Source organism: Cynocephalus volans, chromosome 6 (assembly GCF_027409185.1).
Source record: "Cynocephalus volans isolate mCynVol1 chromosome 6, mCynVol1.pri, whole genome shotgun sequence".
NCBI classification, from domain to species: Eukaryota; Metazoa; Chordata; class Mammalia; order Dermoptera; family Cynocephalidae; genus Cynocephalus; species Cynocephalus volans.
The window spans coordinates 19,536,396-19,552,957 of NC_084465.1; the positions used below are offsets into that span (position 1 = coordinate 19,536,396).

The window sequence follows — 16,562 nt, forward strand, 5'->3', positions numbered from 1 at the left end:
AGTTGAAGCAGTAAAAGAATGATACACACAACCCAAGTTTCTTTTGAGCTTATTTGGTTCCCCAAAGTGATTGAACAAACATACAGTCATAAAGGGAAAAACAAATCTATTTCCTTTGAAAACTTGTTTCACTTGACTTATTTTTTCCTTTCTCATTTCTGCATGCTTCTGTGTATTTAGAGTCAAATTTGAAGTATAAGACAATGTTCAAGAAACCTACATACCCTTGTAGAGATTAGCAGTTGGTAGAGCAGGAAAGGGTACGTGCTGTTAGTCAAAATGGATTTCCTACTACCTTAGCAAGTCAGAAAACTCTGGGATATGAACATGAGAAAAGAACACCTTGGGATGTCCTGTTTAAATAAATAAATGATAGTTATTAATTATCTTGGGAAAGGTAAACCTTGCTTAAAACTATGATTTACTTGGTGTGTTTTAATTTTGAAATTATGACATTAGATATTAAAAGAGATTATAAACTGATAAGATTTCAGGTTTGACTGGTTGCCTACAAGTGAGCCAGTAGGAGTGAGAAATTGTTGAATGTTGGTCAAACTTAGCAAAATAAAGTGGATCAAGAGATTGCAGTGGAGGGTAGAGAACAAGGTCAACCAGAGGTAGATTGCTAGTTACTGAGTTCTAGAAGAATTGTAAAAGCTTAGAGGCAAAAATAGGACCAGCTATCTCAGAAGAGAATAAGGAGGAAGAAAAAGTGATAATTGGGTGCCCATGATGAAAATATTTATCGGTAAGAGATAGGACACTTCATTGGCTTTTTCTCAGTCATTTCTCATATATGAAGCCATTTATAACCACCTGCCCTGAATAGTCCCTCTCAGGTCATTGGTTATCCCATCATCTTTTTGTTTCTTTTTTTCACAAATTTACCACAATCAGGAATTATCTTTTTCATGAATTTGTTTACTTGTCTATTTGTTTATATGTTATTTTCTAGCTTTCCCACTAAATGTGAGTACCATGGTGTCAGGAAACTTGTTCAACTCGTCCACCTTCTTGCCTCCATTGTCTAGAACAATTTATGCCACAAAGGTTGCAACTCTTACATATGCATAGTTTTTGAATAATTGAGCACTATTTGTGATGATTCAAATATTTGTTAATATTAGCATAAGTCAATATTTGCAAAGAGCTTAAAACATGCCCTTGAATATGATAAGTAGTATAAATATATTTAACTAAATCGATACCTTCCTGATTGATGAAGTCAGGACCAATCTTCCTTAAACTAAATTAAAATTATTTCTTATAAGTAAGAAAATACAGGCATTTGATTCTGTGACTAAAATGAACAGAGAAATGATTAATAGTTATTGCTCCATAACAGAATTTCAGGCTCTAAGTGGTTTTATTTGCTTTATAGTTAACTTAGGGAAAATTTAATCTTTTGGCCTTAACTGTTCTTATATTCATTCACAATCAAGAAAAGGAAATGCAAGATAGTTGCCCTTCCCATACACTTCATGACATTCTGTACTTCTTATCACATAGTGAATTATAATTGGCTATTTCTGTTTGTCACTGTAAACTTTATTGGAGTACAAGCTTCATGAGGACAAGCCAAAATGTCTATAAGTTATCACTGTTGTATCCTGAGAAGATAGCTCAGTGGTTGGCAGAGGTAGGTGCCCCCAAAATGCTTAATTAAATAATATGTTAATTTTGGGAGGAAGGAGTTATCAAGATGGTTTTGGGATTTTCCAGAATCCTCATCTAAGCACATTGATAGACAGCAAAACCAAAAACACATGGACAAGATTTAAAGCAAAATCAGGACAGATTCTTTCCTGTGGGCTTGAACATAAAAGTGGGTGGGAGCAAACCATTAATAACCGCAAGACCCGCAGTTATTGATGTTTGAACAAAAGAAGGCAGAGGGAGGCAACAAAACATTGGACAGAACTGACAATGGGGGAACACAAACCAGCCCACACACATTCATTGTAAACCATGGTGAGCCAATGTGAGGATAAAAGCTGACCCACCGGGACTCCCTTCCAGGACAGGAACCCACAGGAGGATACACTGCTGGGAATAGAGTCAAAATTGATCAGGAGAGCAACAATAGAAACAAACAAAAGAGAAACTCTAGGTAAAAGTAAGGAGAGGAAAACAGAACCAGGAAGTCCCAGAAACATAGCTACCAGATTTTAACCATTACATGGTAAAAATGGAAGAAGGAATTTTGTGTGTATGTTTATTCCTCTATTTAATTTTCCTCATGAGCGTAGCTATATAATAATTTTATTATATATTCTAAAGAAGTAGCAAGGCACAATGTTCACTTGCACAATTACATGTAGTTAATTAGCATTTGTATAACTCAGAAACATATCAACAATTTTCGAACAGAGCTCACATCTGCATGGTACATAAAGTTTATGCTGCTGCTGTAACTGCAGACAAGGGTTTCAAAGCTGGTCTCCCAACTAGTGGCATCAGAACCAACAGGGGAAGTTTAAATAAAAGAAAACTACAGATTCCTCTGCCCAAACCCCAAAAATTCTGATTCAGAAGGTCTGAGGTAGAGCCTAAGAATTTCTATTTTTCAAAAGCTTCCTGGGTAATCTCCATGCATAACCAAACCCTGAACCACTGGTGCAGAGCACAGTCATGTCTTGATTGGATCTGGGTGGCTGAGAATAGTGAAACAACATGTAAAAGCATGCTGACTTGTTTTGGATCTTGAGGTTACCAATTTGGAGAAGGGTTGAGGTTTACAATAAAAAGCCTTTCTCTTGTGTGGTCATGGCATGAGAGAGCCATTGGCTTTTCCCAGGTTGTGGATGGCTTTGTTATCTAGAAGAAGGAATTTTGTGAAATTACAAAAGCTATCTGAACATAAATATGAGCAAGAGAAATGTTTTGAGGTCAAATTTCATACAAAGTAACTATTAAAAGGAATGGGCTAATATCCCTGTAGGCAATAAAAATTTTCTGAACATGCTCAAGAAACAGGAAAAACATCTTTGTAATAAGCTGTTTCAAAAGGAGCTAGAAAATATTAAGAAAATGATACAAAATGTCAAAGATCTTCATAAATCATAACTCAGAACTCAGGTAAGAATTAGAAATAAAACAAAGATGTTTTAGAAATGAAGACTAAGCGAAAAGGAACACAAGATTGAATAAACACAGATAATATCTTCAGATAAATGGAAGATAAAAACAAGCAATTTCCTTTAAGTGAAAAAATATAAAAAGGGTTTAAGATAAATGTCAAATATTGAAAACAGGCAAAGAAAAGAGCCTATCATCATCTGAGAATATCGGCTCAAAAGAACACCAAGTCATATGTTAGGAAAATTATTGCAGTTTAAAGAAAAAAATCCTGTGGGCATCTCAGCAAAAATAATACTATACCTATAAAGAAAAGAAAATTAGATTATTAGTAGACTTTTCAACAGCAAAACTCTATGATGAAATAAAGGAACATATTTTAGGTACTTAACAAAAAAGCTGTGAAGCAGGGATGCGACATCTAGCAAAAGCAAACTTCAAGGATAAAAGGGCTGGATAATATGTTATCCACACTCAATAGCTCAAGTAATAATGCTCTGCAATCTTTTCTAGATTTCACTAGAGAATGAACTTCAGACCAACAAAATGCCTAGAGACTTAATGTAGGGGCTGGTGGTGGACATTATGCAATTGCTTTCATAACTAAGATTAATGAGAAATCAAAGGAAGATGATGTAATATATATAATGGCTAAAATATCTGATGACATAGTTATCAAGCAACCATAAAAACGAGGGCCAAAAGGAGATAGCATTTGCAAAAATAATTTTAATTGCTTTTAAGATTTATAATTGGTGCTTTTAGAATTAATATTATTATGAGACTACTGTTCCTGCAATGTGGGATAAATCAAATGATTAATTTTATGTTTAATTCTATCATTCCCTGTGTCCTTTCCTAGCTTTGCTCACTGAAAATAGCCTGGATATAAAGACTGACTCAGTCAAGCTGAGCATTTCTAGTATTCAGGTTTTGGTTTTGAAAGATCATTTATTGTTAAAACAAATAAGGATTCTTGAAGGAATGGTTAATTTTAGGTCTCAGGCAAGATAGGCCTGGAACATCTTCACAAACTTGATAGCAAGGACTTTATCAAAGATTACAAGGGTCACATCAAAAGAACTCAGAAACCAACTTGATGAAGCTTCAACTGGCCAAAGATGAGACAATTAGAGTTTCAATAAAGATAAAAAAAAATGTGATAGCTTAAAACCCATCAAATATGAATAAATTCATGAATTTATAATAACACTAGAAAAGAAAGAGTAATTGTCCATATTTTAATGATGATAGGGAATAAATTCATAATCTTGAAAACAAGATAAATGACAGGAAAGAATCAAGCATTTATTCTATATTTCTTTATGAACTGTAAACTGCATAACAAAATATCTGATGATGGGGAAACATCTCTTTATAGAATTATCTCAGCCAATAAATGAAAACGAAGGAATAAAATTAGAATATTACCATTTTGCAACACCCTCTATACTCATCAAGTACCAATGGCTGTTAACATCACAAAAGAGCAGAAACCAAATATTATGTACATTCTTTTCAAAGGGATAGCACCTGAGGCTGATTAAGCCTCTGCACCCAGCTGCCAATTTGCAGCTGAACAGAGGAATGTTGGATGTCACCATGAATTTGCAATCATCAAAATCCAGAATGTGGGAAAGTACTGATTAAATGGCCTGGGTTTTGACAAAAGTAAAAAACAAGAAAAAGAAAAGTGATGGAGGGGCATCCTGTATATTAAAAGCAAATTAAAGACGTATCAGTTTTTAACATTAGGGAAGTTTAGGGAAACACACATGAACAAAACCCTCAATAATGCAAAGTAGTAATTACTGTATAAATTACCTTCAGAGGGCTGGGCTGGGGTTGGGATGGGGAACCTCCAAAGCTTTCTGAAGTGTCTGGAAAAATACTACTTGCTCTTATGATTCACTAAGCTAGTAAGTGGTTTCATGTGGTTTTCCATACCTTATTTTATTTTATAATAAAAACGTAAAAATTACTATTTTACATAAGTTTAGGCAAATAGATCCAAAATATCTAGAAAGGTTTAGTGATGTCAAACGCACAATGCAGAAGCATCACAAATCACTTACTGGTCACTTTTACATATATGACATTGCTCTAGGTACTGATCATTGTTTCCACCCAACGTCTTCTGGGAATTGCACGTCCTATGGTATCAACAAAGGACTGAGACATTGCAGTGTGAATATTCATTTCTCTATATAATGCCATGTTTTGGTGATATTTTTCACTAGCAAAAATTTAATGAGTGGCAACTGTGTGCTGGGGCTCTGTCTTAGGTATTTGAAATAAAAAGAGGGTGCGGGGATGGATTCACCACACAAAGGGCAAAAAATATAATTGCAAAGTGAGGTGGTTTTTCTCATTTCATACAAGTTAAATTGCATAAGCATAATCCCTAATTTTCAACATGGGACCTCTCGACTACAGCAAACTCAAAAGAAATACTGGGGATGAAGGTCCTTAAGTTCATGTTAAGCTTCCAAGAAGTGAAGCCAGAATGAATTTGCGCCCTGATGAGGTTGAACCAGTCTTTATTTGGCTTTAATTAAATCATGTCTCTCTCTGTCTCTTTTCTTGTTTTGTTTTGCTTTGATTTTTCTTTTGGATAATACCAGATCACACAAAGTATAAAGCCTGTTATTTTTCAAACTTCCTGTAGTAAGTAATAAGCATGCAGGAGTGAACCAACTTTATTCAGCAACTAATAATATGCAGTGTTTTTAAAAAATATTCTGAGTTATCTCTTTGTCTACATCTTGTAATCTTCACGACAAGCCTCTCAAGTACTTGTTATAATCACTCCCACTTTACAGATGTTGAAACAAGTTCAGATGGTTGTGATTTGGTGATTTGCCCAAGGACACTCCCAAAACGTAAATGGTAAAGCTGAAGTTTGAGCCAAAGCTTCTGTTACCAAATCCTAAGTTAGTCCTTACAAACAGGTCACTGAGAGACAGTTTCCAGCATCTTTGTCCTGTGTTTACATTAGATGTTACCATCTTAAAAAATTCTAGTTTCCATTAAAATGTGAAAGGAAAGGGGAACTCTCTTCTCCTTCTAATCAGCTATTTCCCTAGAGAAGATCTTGAAATTTAATAAAGGAACTTTTTCCCCCTACAGTTGGCTTCTTTAACTTTAATGTCCTTTAATCATGGAGCTTCAGACTTCATTTAGATAACTCAGCAGTAATATCCAGACACCAGCACCCATCTATGATAGTCTGCAACTCAATTGCTAAACCCTACAAAAGTTAATCTATCAAGGCAAGAACAGGAAAGATGGCAGTAGAAGGAGGGGGTGAGAAATAAGTGAATTATTCAAGAGAAATGATTTAGCCAATTTAGCAAGCTTCCTTCTTCCACTCTTATTTTCCTCCATGTGAAAAATACGTCTTGGTCCGATCACTTCCTCAAGAGCAATCTTTTTGCCTTTGCTCTCACCTGGCACCTGGTCTGCTGCAGAACAGGCAGTGCTCAGCTCGATGCAGGGAGTGCTTTTGCCTTCACTTGGTGCTCAGAGCACAAAATTAATCAATTATGCAAATGTCACAAACAACGGGAACTGTTGTCTGCACATATACTAATTACTCAAGTATTTACTACAACAGCAAGACACCAGCAGGCTAATTGGGTATCGTCTGGGCACATTTGAATTTTTGGATAATTTTAATCATTCCATTTCTAATTCCCCTTACTCTCTTCTTTTAAATAATCTTTAGTCATTATTTTCTACCCAGAAAATCTATGCTATCAAAATACAGGTTTAAGCATAATGATATGCACCACAGGAGGGAGGTGAGAAGGGGCCGAGAAGAAGAGAAATATTCTTCCTTCAAGAGCAAAGCTGTTGCTGACTCGCTATACCCAAGGACATGTGCATTTTTCCTTAGAGTATTTAAGAGCTGAAAGTCACCATTTACTTCTTAAGCCTTGCTCTGAATGAATATCAGAAGCAGATGGAGTGCCTCTTTATTCTGTTATCCAACTCCTATCCTGATTCCTCCCTTCCCTTCTTTCCTCTCAGCTCATATCTCAGTTACAACAACTTGTTTTGTTGTAGGACTCAACAATTTACATGATTAAAAGATTCTGGCCTGTGTGGAGTTTTTTCCTTTGAAGTTAAGTACATGTAACTTGCTTAAAAGAAAGCTTTTGGAAAATAATGATGAAAGTAAGAGTTTAGCAATGTAAAACTAGAATGCTGAGATTAGTATGCCAGTGATAGTACCTTTTTATTAGTAACTCTGGTGTGTGTGTGTGTCTGTGTGTGTGTTATTGTGTTATTTGTGGTAGTTAGAGTTCTTTCTATTTCTGCTGAAGTGACTATGTTCTTCAGTGGGCTCTGAGGTGCTTCTGACCTCTCTTGTCATTGTAAATGTTACAAGACTGTGAAGGATTATCCCACCGCTTGGTCAGAAAGATCTCACAAGAGCAATGCTTTTTCAGTGGGAATTTCCAAATTCTCACAGTAGTCTATTTCACAACTGTCTCAATACTTTAGTTATTTGTACATAATTGTTAAACATGAAGGAAAATTCTAACCTGAAAACAGGAGACATATACTTGTATAGATAATCCATTCATCATGTCTATTCATGTTAGCCCTGTGGACTGCGACACCGGGGTCGTTTCCAGGAATTGTCGGGAATTTTGAAGATGGCCATAAGCTGTTGATATTACCAAGTGATTCTACCAGCAGGCAAGATTTACCGTAGAAATATACTGCTCAAATATATGCCTTCAAAATTTCTTTTTCTTCCATAATTCCTGAGTTGTGCTTAGTAAATGATTGTGTGAAGTCTTATGCGGAGAACTGTTGCATTCTGTCAGTGAATATGTGACTGATTGCAGAAGAGCACTTATTTTGGTGGCTGTTGGGGAGAAAAGATAAAATTCTGCCCAGGATAATTGATATGAATCTTCCTGAAACCTAACATTTCATGAGTGGAAAGCGGAGCCCTTCATCAAGGAGTTCAATGCGTCTTCCTGACTTAGGTTAATGCCATCGTCTTCTCTTTCTGTGTTTATTCCTAGAATGCAGTCCCAACAGTACCAGCAGCAGCGTCGAAAACTTGCAGCTGCCTTCTTGGCATTCATCTTCATTTTGGCAGTTGTGGACACTGCTGAAGCAGGGAAGAAAGAGAAACCAGGTAAGTGGTAGCATTATGAAGGCAAGATGCTTCATTGACCAGTGTCAATCTAGCCCAACTCCCTACCTTTTATCCCTTTCTCCCTCTCTCCTTCCTTCTTTCTTCCTTTTCCCCCCAAAAATTATTTAGAGGAACCAAAAGTACATCCCTTCTTATTTTCCCCCCTCTGTAAGTCCTGGGGTACAGATGATAATGATCATTACCACAGTGACCAAATTAGCAGCAACTATGTAGAGAACATTGGCCAGCAATCAGGTGCTTTACTTATATCACCTCTCTTCCTCCAAAAATATCCCACAAGTAACTTTATTTTTTTAAATCTCAGATTTACAAAGGAGAAAACTGAAGCCCGGAGAGGATAAAGCACCTTGCCTATGCCACACTCAAAGTCATAAGTAGGCTATGGAACTGGGGATCTAAGTCTATAATCCACCATATTTCTGTCATGACATCCCATCTATAAGACAGAAGAAGAAACATCACCTTGCATTGCAATGGCTAATTGGACAACTGTTACTTCTAACAGAATGATTTGTCATTTTTTTAGGCTTAACTATTTTTGACCATCTCTTCTGTTATAGGAATGTTTGCTTCTAAAAGGAGATGTCAGTGAATCACTTAGCGTAGTCCCCAGCACATAGTAAGAGTTGAATGAATGCGAGTTCTAGCTCCTCCTTGGGTGTTCTTTCTCCCTTCTCCCGATCATTCATTGGTTCAGTCATCTGGCTAATGTCTGTCGTGGTCCTACTATTTACTAGACGATAAGGTTGGAGGTAAAAATCATAGATTCTATAATTAGGGTGCCCAGGAATGAACTTGGTTATATCTAGGAGCTAAAGAGTTTTCTGGATGTTGATTATTTTTTCTTCCTTACTTCAAGAAAAAAAAGTGAAGAAGTCTGACTGTGGGGAGTGGCAGTGGAGTGTGTGTGTGCCCACCAGTGGAGACTGTGGGCTGGGCACCCGGGAGGGCACCCGGACTGGAGCTGAGTGCAAACAAACCATGAAGACCCAGAGATGCAAGATCCCCTGCAACTGGAAAAAGCAATTTGGAGGTAAGTGTCACCCTATTGTCCTATGGATTTAATTTCCTACTTTAATTTTTGAGTTTTTCCATCAGACATCTTTTCTGGGTTGGGTCTCATTTATTTAAAATAAGTTTATTTTATCAGACACAAAGTGGCCAGACATCATCTTGCCTAACCCCAGGGTTTCTCAGCTTCAGCACTAAAGGCATTTTGGGCCAGGAGATTTTTCTCATGGAGGCTGTTGTGTGCATTGTGAGATGTTTAGTTATTTAGCAGCATTCTTGGCTTCTACTCACTAGTTTTCGGTAGCATGCCCCGCCCTCCACCCAGTACCCCAGTTGTGAAAACTAAAAACGTCTCCAGATATTTATGACAAATGTACCCTGGGGGTCAAAATCATCCCTGACTGAGAATCGCTGCCTTACCAATAGTGACATAGAATTACATCCACCGATCTCTTCTAACAATGTTGATTTATTGATCATCTCTCTCCTTTATTTTCTTCTAAGTTCCTTTTATTTTTCCTTTCCCCTTTTCTTATTTATCCTCCTCCTTCTCCCTGTCTTTCTCTGTCACTTTCAGTCCCTCTCTGTCTCTTTTGATCTCTCCCCACCCTCCACACTGGTTTATAGATATACTTAAAGAATCTAGTATGGCTGGGCACAGCCACTTTTCACAGATTTTTCTCTCGCTGCATATAGTCAGCCTCATGCTGGACTGATCTATTTGTTTGAGATAGAGTCTCTCAACACTTCCGACTTTAACCCCACTATTGAACCTACAAATAACCTCTTAGTTCCACATTTCAGACTTTTTGTCTTTCTTAGCCATGATAGGACATGATGCCCCAAATGTCCTACCTCTGTGTTCTACAGAAATGCAATACGGACTATAGGCAAGTAAAGGGCAAAGAACATACATACACATATATCTCTTTTTTCCTCTATAACCTTTGGGACACTTTTTAAAAATGAAGGTAAGTTCTATAAAGCATGGTAGAGTTTAGATATATTCAGTCTTAGATTATATATGGGTACCTTAAAGGCACAGCTACAAAAAGTTTAAAAGATGCGCCTTAAAGGACTCATATATTAAATATATCAAGGACTTTCGAAACTCAACAGTAAAAAACTAACAATTTAATAAGAAAGTGGGCAAAGCTATTAACAGACATTTTACTGAAATGGATATATCGGTGTCAAACACCTGAAAAGATGTTTACCTTATTTTCCCCACTTAGGAAATAAAAATTAAAACCATAATGAGATATCACTATACACCTCTCAGAGCAGCTAGTGTAAAAAAATCAGTGATAATAACAAATGCTAGCAAGGGTGCAGAGAAACTAGATCACCTATACACTGTGAATGGAAATTTGAGATGATCTAACCACACTGGAAAACAGGATGAGAGTTTTTCACAAAAATAAACATGTATTTACCATATAACCCAGCATTTCCTTGGGCATTTATCACAGAGAAATGAAAAATTATGTTTTCCTGAAAACCTATACATGAGTGCATATAGCAGTTTTATTAGTAATAGCCAACAGCTGGAAGCAATCCAGATGTCCTGGTGAATGGTTAAACAGACTGTGATACATTCATACCGTGGAATACTATTCAGCAATAAAAAAGGAACAGATTATTGATGCACACAACTTGGATGGATCTCTAAGAAAGTATGCTAAGTAAAAGCAGCTAATATCAAAAGTTTATATACTGTATAATTCTATTTATACAACATTCTTAAGATGACAAAATTATAAATCTGGAGAACAGATTAGTGATTGCCATGGGTTAAGGAGGTGGGAAGAGAGAAAGGTAGCTAGGTTATGGCTACAAAAGATGACCTGAGGGACGCTTGCCTCGGAACATTCCTGTTATTAGTGGTGATAGTGGTCACATGCCTCCACACATGATAAAATTGCACAGAAGTAAATGCACACACATATACACAAGTGAGTTCATATTAAACTGGTGAAATCTGAAGATCTGTGGAATGTCAATTCTGTGGTTGTACTATTAGATTATAGTTATGCAAATCATTAATTGAGGGAAGCTGGGTGAAGTGTGTGGAATCTCTGTATTGTTTCTTATAACTGCACGTGAATCTACAATTATCTCAATACAAAAAAAAAGTGTGCTTTTATCATGGCACTACAGCAAGATCTTTCAAGGATTTCCATTTGGTCCTATCCCGCCTTTAGCGGAGTGCAAATACCAGTTCCAGGCCTGGGGAGAATGTGACCTGAACACAGCCTTGAAGACCAGAACTGGAAGTCTGAAGCGAGCCCTCCACAATGCTGACTGCCAGAAGACGGTCACCATCTCCAAGCCCTGTGGCAAACTGACTAAGCCCAAGCCTCAAGGTAGGTCCCTGCTGTTACAACACAATTTTAAAATAAATGGATTTATGGACTCAGGCAAGATCTTCACATATATAAACCCAAATTTTCCAGAAGGAAATATTAGGTGAATTGCCTTAAGAAAGCAATTGAAAAAATCCCATATATTGAACATCACAAAAGTACTTTCCAGTTGGTATGAGTTCAAACTGAAATCCTCTGCATAGATGGGGGTATTGGTACAGTCTTCTAACTCGAATAAATAACTTAGGAAAACATGCCAATGTAGACAGTTGTTGTATGGTGACCAAATATTCCAAACCCTAAGTTGGAACTACATTCTGACAAGACAAATGAACTTGTGAAGTTCTTGAGGCAGAAAAATTTAAATCAAACCTCTTCTAGATTATTCAAAATATAGTTTTCATAAAATCAAGAAAATTACTTTACATTTTTTCTTTCTCCATCACATCACTTCATAGGTGCTGTACTTCTTATACTTCTTTCAGAGCCTTTATATATTACTTTAGTTGGACTAGTTTGCCAACTGCATTCATCATAGACTTTTCAAGTGATGTTAGGCTCTCCTTCCCAGAAAGTCAGGCTCTGCTCTTGTGCTGGAGAAGGTAAGCCAAAAGCAAACATCATGGCCATGGTTTCATACAAATAGAGTCCCAGCCAAGGGAAATCAAAGAGGTTTTAATTAATTTTATTTTATGGGTGTTATGGGTTGAATTGTGTTCCTTCAAAATTCATATATTGAATTCCTAATTTCTAGTACCTCAGAATGTGGCTGTCTTCAGAGACAAGGTCTTTAAACAGATTAAATTTAAAATGAGGTTATATGGGTGGGCCCTAGTGCAATATGGATGGTGTTCTTATTGGAGAGATTAGGACATAGATGCATATAAGGGAAGACAAGACGAAAACAAACCTTAGAAGAAATCTATCCTACTGATACTTTGATCTCAGACGTCTAGCCTCTGGAACTGTGAGAGAATGTATTTCTGTTCTTTAAGCGACCAACTCTGTGGTTTTTGTTATGGCAGCCTAGGAAATTAATACAATGGGCCTCAGTAAACTCTAAATTAAAATACCATCCTGGCCTCTACTCATATTTGAGCTCTAAAATGGACCTGAACAGTCATACTCTGAGATTAATTATAAAGAGAAACTCAGAACGATGACCATGTAATAAATGCTCATAATAAATGAAAATAGGAAAAAATTCCCTATAAGCTGAGGAGGACTGGCTGGTTTGCTGCTTGTGGTCAGAAAGGACTCTTTTCACAGACCTGGCTCTTTGGCCTCTGGTGGAGATGTCCACGGAAATGGTTACCTCAACTTCTGGATGGCCAGGTACAGAGTGGACCTGAAAATGATGAATCTGGGACTCAGGCTGCCCTTTTTGGAACATGGAAATCTTTGCTTGATGTAGTGTGGATTTGGAAGGCATGAAGCAGGGCAGGGGTTAGTGCTGTGAGTTTAGACCAACTCTACAAATGTCACTTGTCCAGAGACAACCACATAGATCTAATCAAAATCAGTAGCCATATCCATTAAGTGAAACTTTGCTAAAAATGGAGGAACTCAGAGATGCAGTCTTCAAATTATATTTTTAACCCAGCTGCAGAACCAAAATATTCAGCATAAATATAGAATGGAAAGGAAAAGAAATTGAAGTGTCCATGTTCTAACACATTGGTGCTCAATCTGGGTTCTTAAAATTTAAATACTCCTTAGAAGGTTTCAGTATGCAGCCAAAATTGAGAACCACTGTTTTAGTATGAAATGCATTGACAAAGACCCCCCCCACAGGCACATACACACAGACACATACACACCCACACATACACACATTCATTCATACACACACATGTATACACACACACATACACACAGGCACACACACCACACATACACACATTCATTCATACACATGTATATACACACACACACACCACACATACACACATTCATATACACACATGTATACACACACATACACACAGGCACACACACACATACACACATTCATATACATACATGTATACACACATATACATACAGGCACACACACCACACATACACACATTCATATACACACATATATACACACATACATACAGGCACACACACCACACATACACACATTCATATACACACATGTATACACACACACATACACACAAGCACACACACCACACATACACACATTCATACACACACATGTATACACACACACATACACACAGGCACACACACCACACATACACACATTCATACACACACATGTATACACACACACATACACACAGGCACACACACCACACATACACACATTCATACACACACATGTATACACACACACATACACACAGGCACACACACCACACATACACACATTCATACACACACACATACACACAGGCACACACACCACACATACACACATCCATACACACACATGTATACACACACACATACAGGCACACACACCACACATACACACATTCATACACACACATGTACACACACACACACATACAGGCACACACACCACACACACACACATTCATATACACACATGTATATACACACATACACACAGGTGCATAACACACACATATACACACAGGCGCATACACACACATACACCAGGCACACACACACATACATACAGGGACACACACACATACACACAGGCACATACATGCATGCGCGCTGTCCTTGTTCTCTTCCACGGGAGAGAAAAACTGCAGCTTAATGAGTGGGGAGGAAAAAGTGGGAAGGTGACTAGATGGAGAACAGTGGGGCTGCGTGAGTATGGAAAATGTTGAAAAGTTTCGAATAAAAAGGACGAAGTTAGGGACACGATTAAGAAAGTCCCCTAAGGCTATTTGGTGAGTACATTCAATGAGGTCTTCCTTTTCATTGAACTGGTGGGTATTTCTCCTTTTCACATTTTCCCATCCAATAATATTCAGTGAAGGTTAAAAGTTTATTTCAGGCTTCCGTTATGAGACACGGTGGTAGAAATATTTCAAGTTGGTAGACATTCTGTAATTTCCATACATATTAATGAATTAAAATATGTAATTAATTGAAAATGGGATTACCCTGAGTGAGCTCTATGTTTCAAGCTGCCGGTTATGCATTTTGTAGGTCATTAGAATGCCTCCTTCCCCTTGTGCATAACATATCACTGTTAACACGATCCAATCTTTTCCCCCTCAACAGTGGTCGGTTTTATAAATGCCATGTTAGCACTAAACACTGCACAAAGAATAATTTTATCATAGGAGTTGAGCCAGGGAGCTGTGTCAGATAGAAGATTTTCTTAACCGGACAACCCATACATTCCAGGACATAGTTTTCACAGTTTAAATAAAATGAAAACAAGTGGCATCTGTGAACTGTGAATATTTCTGTACTGTTTATCTCAAATAGCCCTGGGTGAATATTACAGCTTTCCCTTTGTGAGTTTCTAATCTTAAGGTAGCTCATTTTCTTCTGATCGATGGAGAAGCAAATAATAAAATGAAGTGTATATTATCATCACTATTATTTTAATAATCCTATGCATTGCTCTAGGTGTTTTACATATATCATTTCATAAAGTCCCATATATCCTTGCAGGTAGATATGATTGTACAGGAAACTGAGAAACATTGATTCATTTATTTGCCCAGGGGCATATCTCTAATAAATGACAGAGCCAAGATTTTGTTAACTCTAAACTCATGTTCTCTTTTGTACCCTGATGATTTCTCACCTAAATCACATACGGATATGAACTAACCTCCATGGGTTTACTTATTTATTGTTTGAAATATATAGCAGAAGGTGAGCTTTGTAAAGCCCAATTCTGATATACCAGGTGAAAGAAGACATTATTTGTCCTACTTTATATAGGAGAAAGCTTAGGTTCAGAGAGGTTAAGCAACTTGCTGGAGGTTTCACAGCATATAGTGGTGGATCTGGGATTTAACATCAAAGTCAGATTGACATAAAAGACCTGCTGGCTTTTCATTCCTGCATCTGTCCCTTGGCATTATAAACTCATAAAACTGATCATATTATCTAAATTTTTATGTCTAAAATCATTAAATAGTAGAGCTTCTAAGGACTTTGCCTATTATCTGATCTAACTCTCATATAACAAATGTGGACAGAGAAAATCAATCCTGTTGTCTAGTAGTGGAATCAGCTGCAAGCTTTGTTCTCTTCTGACACCATTTTTCTACCCTTTTTTAAACATGAGAATTAGAGGAAAGAGACTTTCCAAAATAAACGGCAGAGAGTATTGTGGTTTTGAAGAAAGTCAGTAATTGTTGTAGGTTTACTTCATATAACCTAGTCACTGAGCTCAAAGACAGAAAGTACATTTTTTTCTATGATTATCCTTCTTATCAAACATGTGAATAGGCTCTGTTTTGTTTGTTTTGCTTTGTTTTCCTGTTAGTTTTAGATAACTCATTTGCTTGGTTTCTGACATTTTTTGTTTTGGGAAATGGTAGTGGATTAATATGCAAACTGCTTTATTTTCAGTGTGAAAAACAGTCTTTACATTTTAGAACGGACCATAAAGATGTTGGTAAGGCTGTGACTACCCAGCACTCAACTGAGGGAAGACTGGAGAATACCTTTGTGACTTGATTACTGATAATAAGGCTAAAAGATTAAAAGATTTGGTTAGGAGGTGGGGGGAGTCTTTATATCTAGAATTGCCATCCAAACTCTGAGAAGTTACTGAATATCCCACTTACTTTGATTAAAAATGGCCTAAGATCCTTCACAGTCCAGTGCAACAGCATTACCTCTTGAGATATAGAAGCCGTCCTTCCCGTGGTTGTGTCAATGTTGTGCAAACTCTATACTCCTGCCTCAGTCCAGAGTTTCAATGACACAGGGTATCATACCTGAAGATTGTCTTGTGTGGAACCCCACTT

The 16,562-nt window shown here is 37.2% G+C and overlaps 1 protein-coding gene across 2 annotated transcripts in view; it reads left to right on the forward strand.

Annotated features, from left to right (window-relative positions):
• The window catches only part of PTN (pleiotrophin), a 111,914-nt gene that overhangs the window by 76,151 nt on the left and 19,201 nt on the right, over positions 1–16,562 (forward strand). For both annotated transcript variants that reach the window (XM_063100884.1, XM_063100885.1), the window contains exons 2-4: positions 8,121–8,236; positions 9,117–9,290; positions 11,473–11,634. In XM_063100884.1, coding sequence (XP_062956954.1) covers positions 8,122–8,236; positions 9,117–9,290; positions 11,473–11,634 — 451 coding nt within the window. In that variant the 5' untranslated portion in view covers position 8,121. The remainder of the gene's footprint in view (positions 1–8,120; positions 8,237–9,116; positions 9,291–11,472; positions 11,635–16,562) is intronic.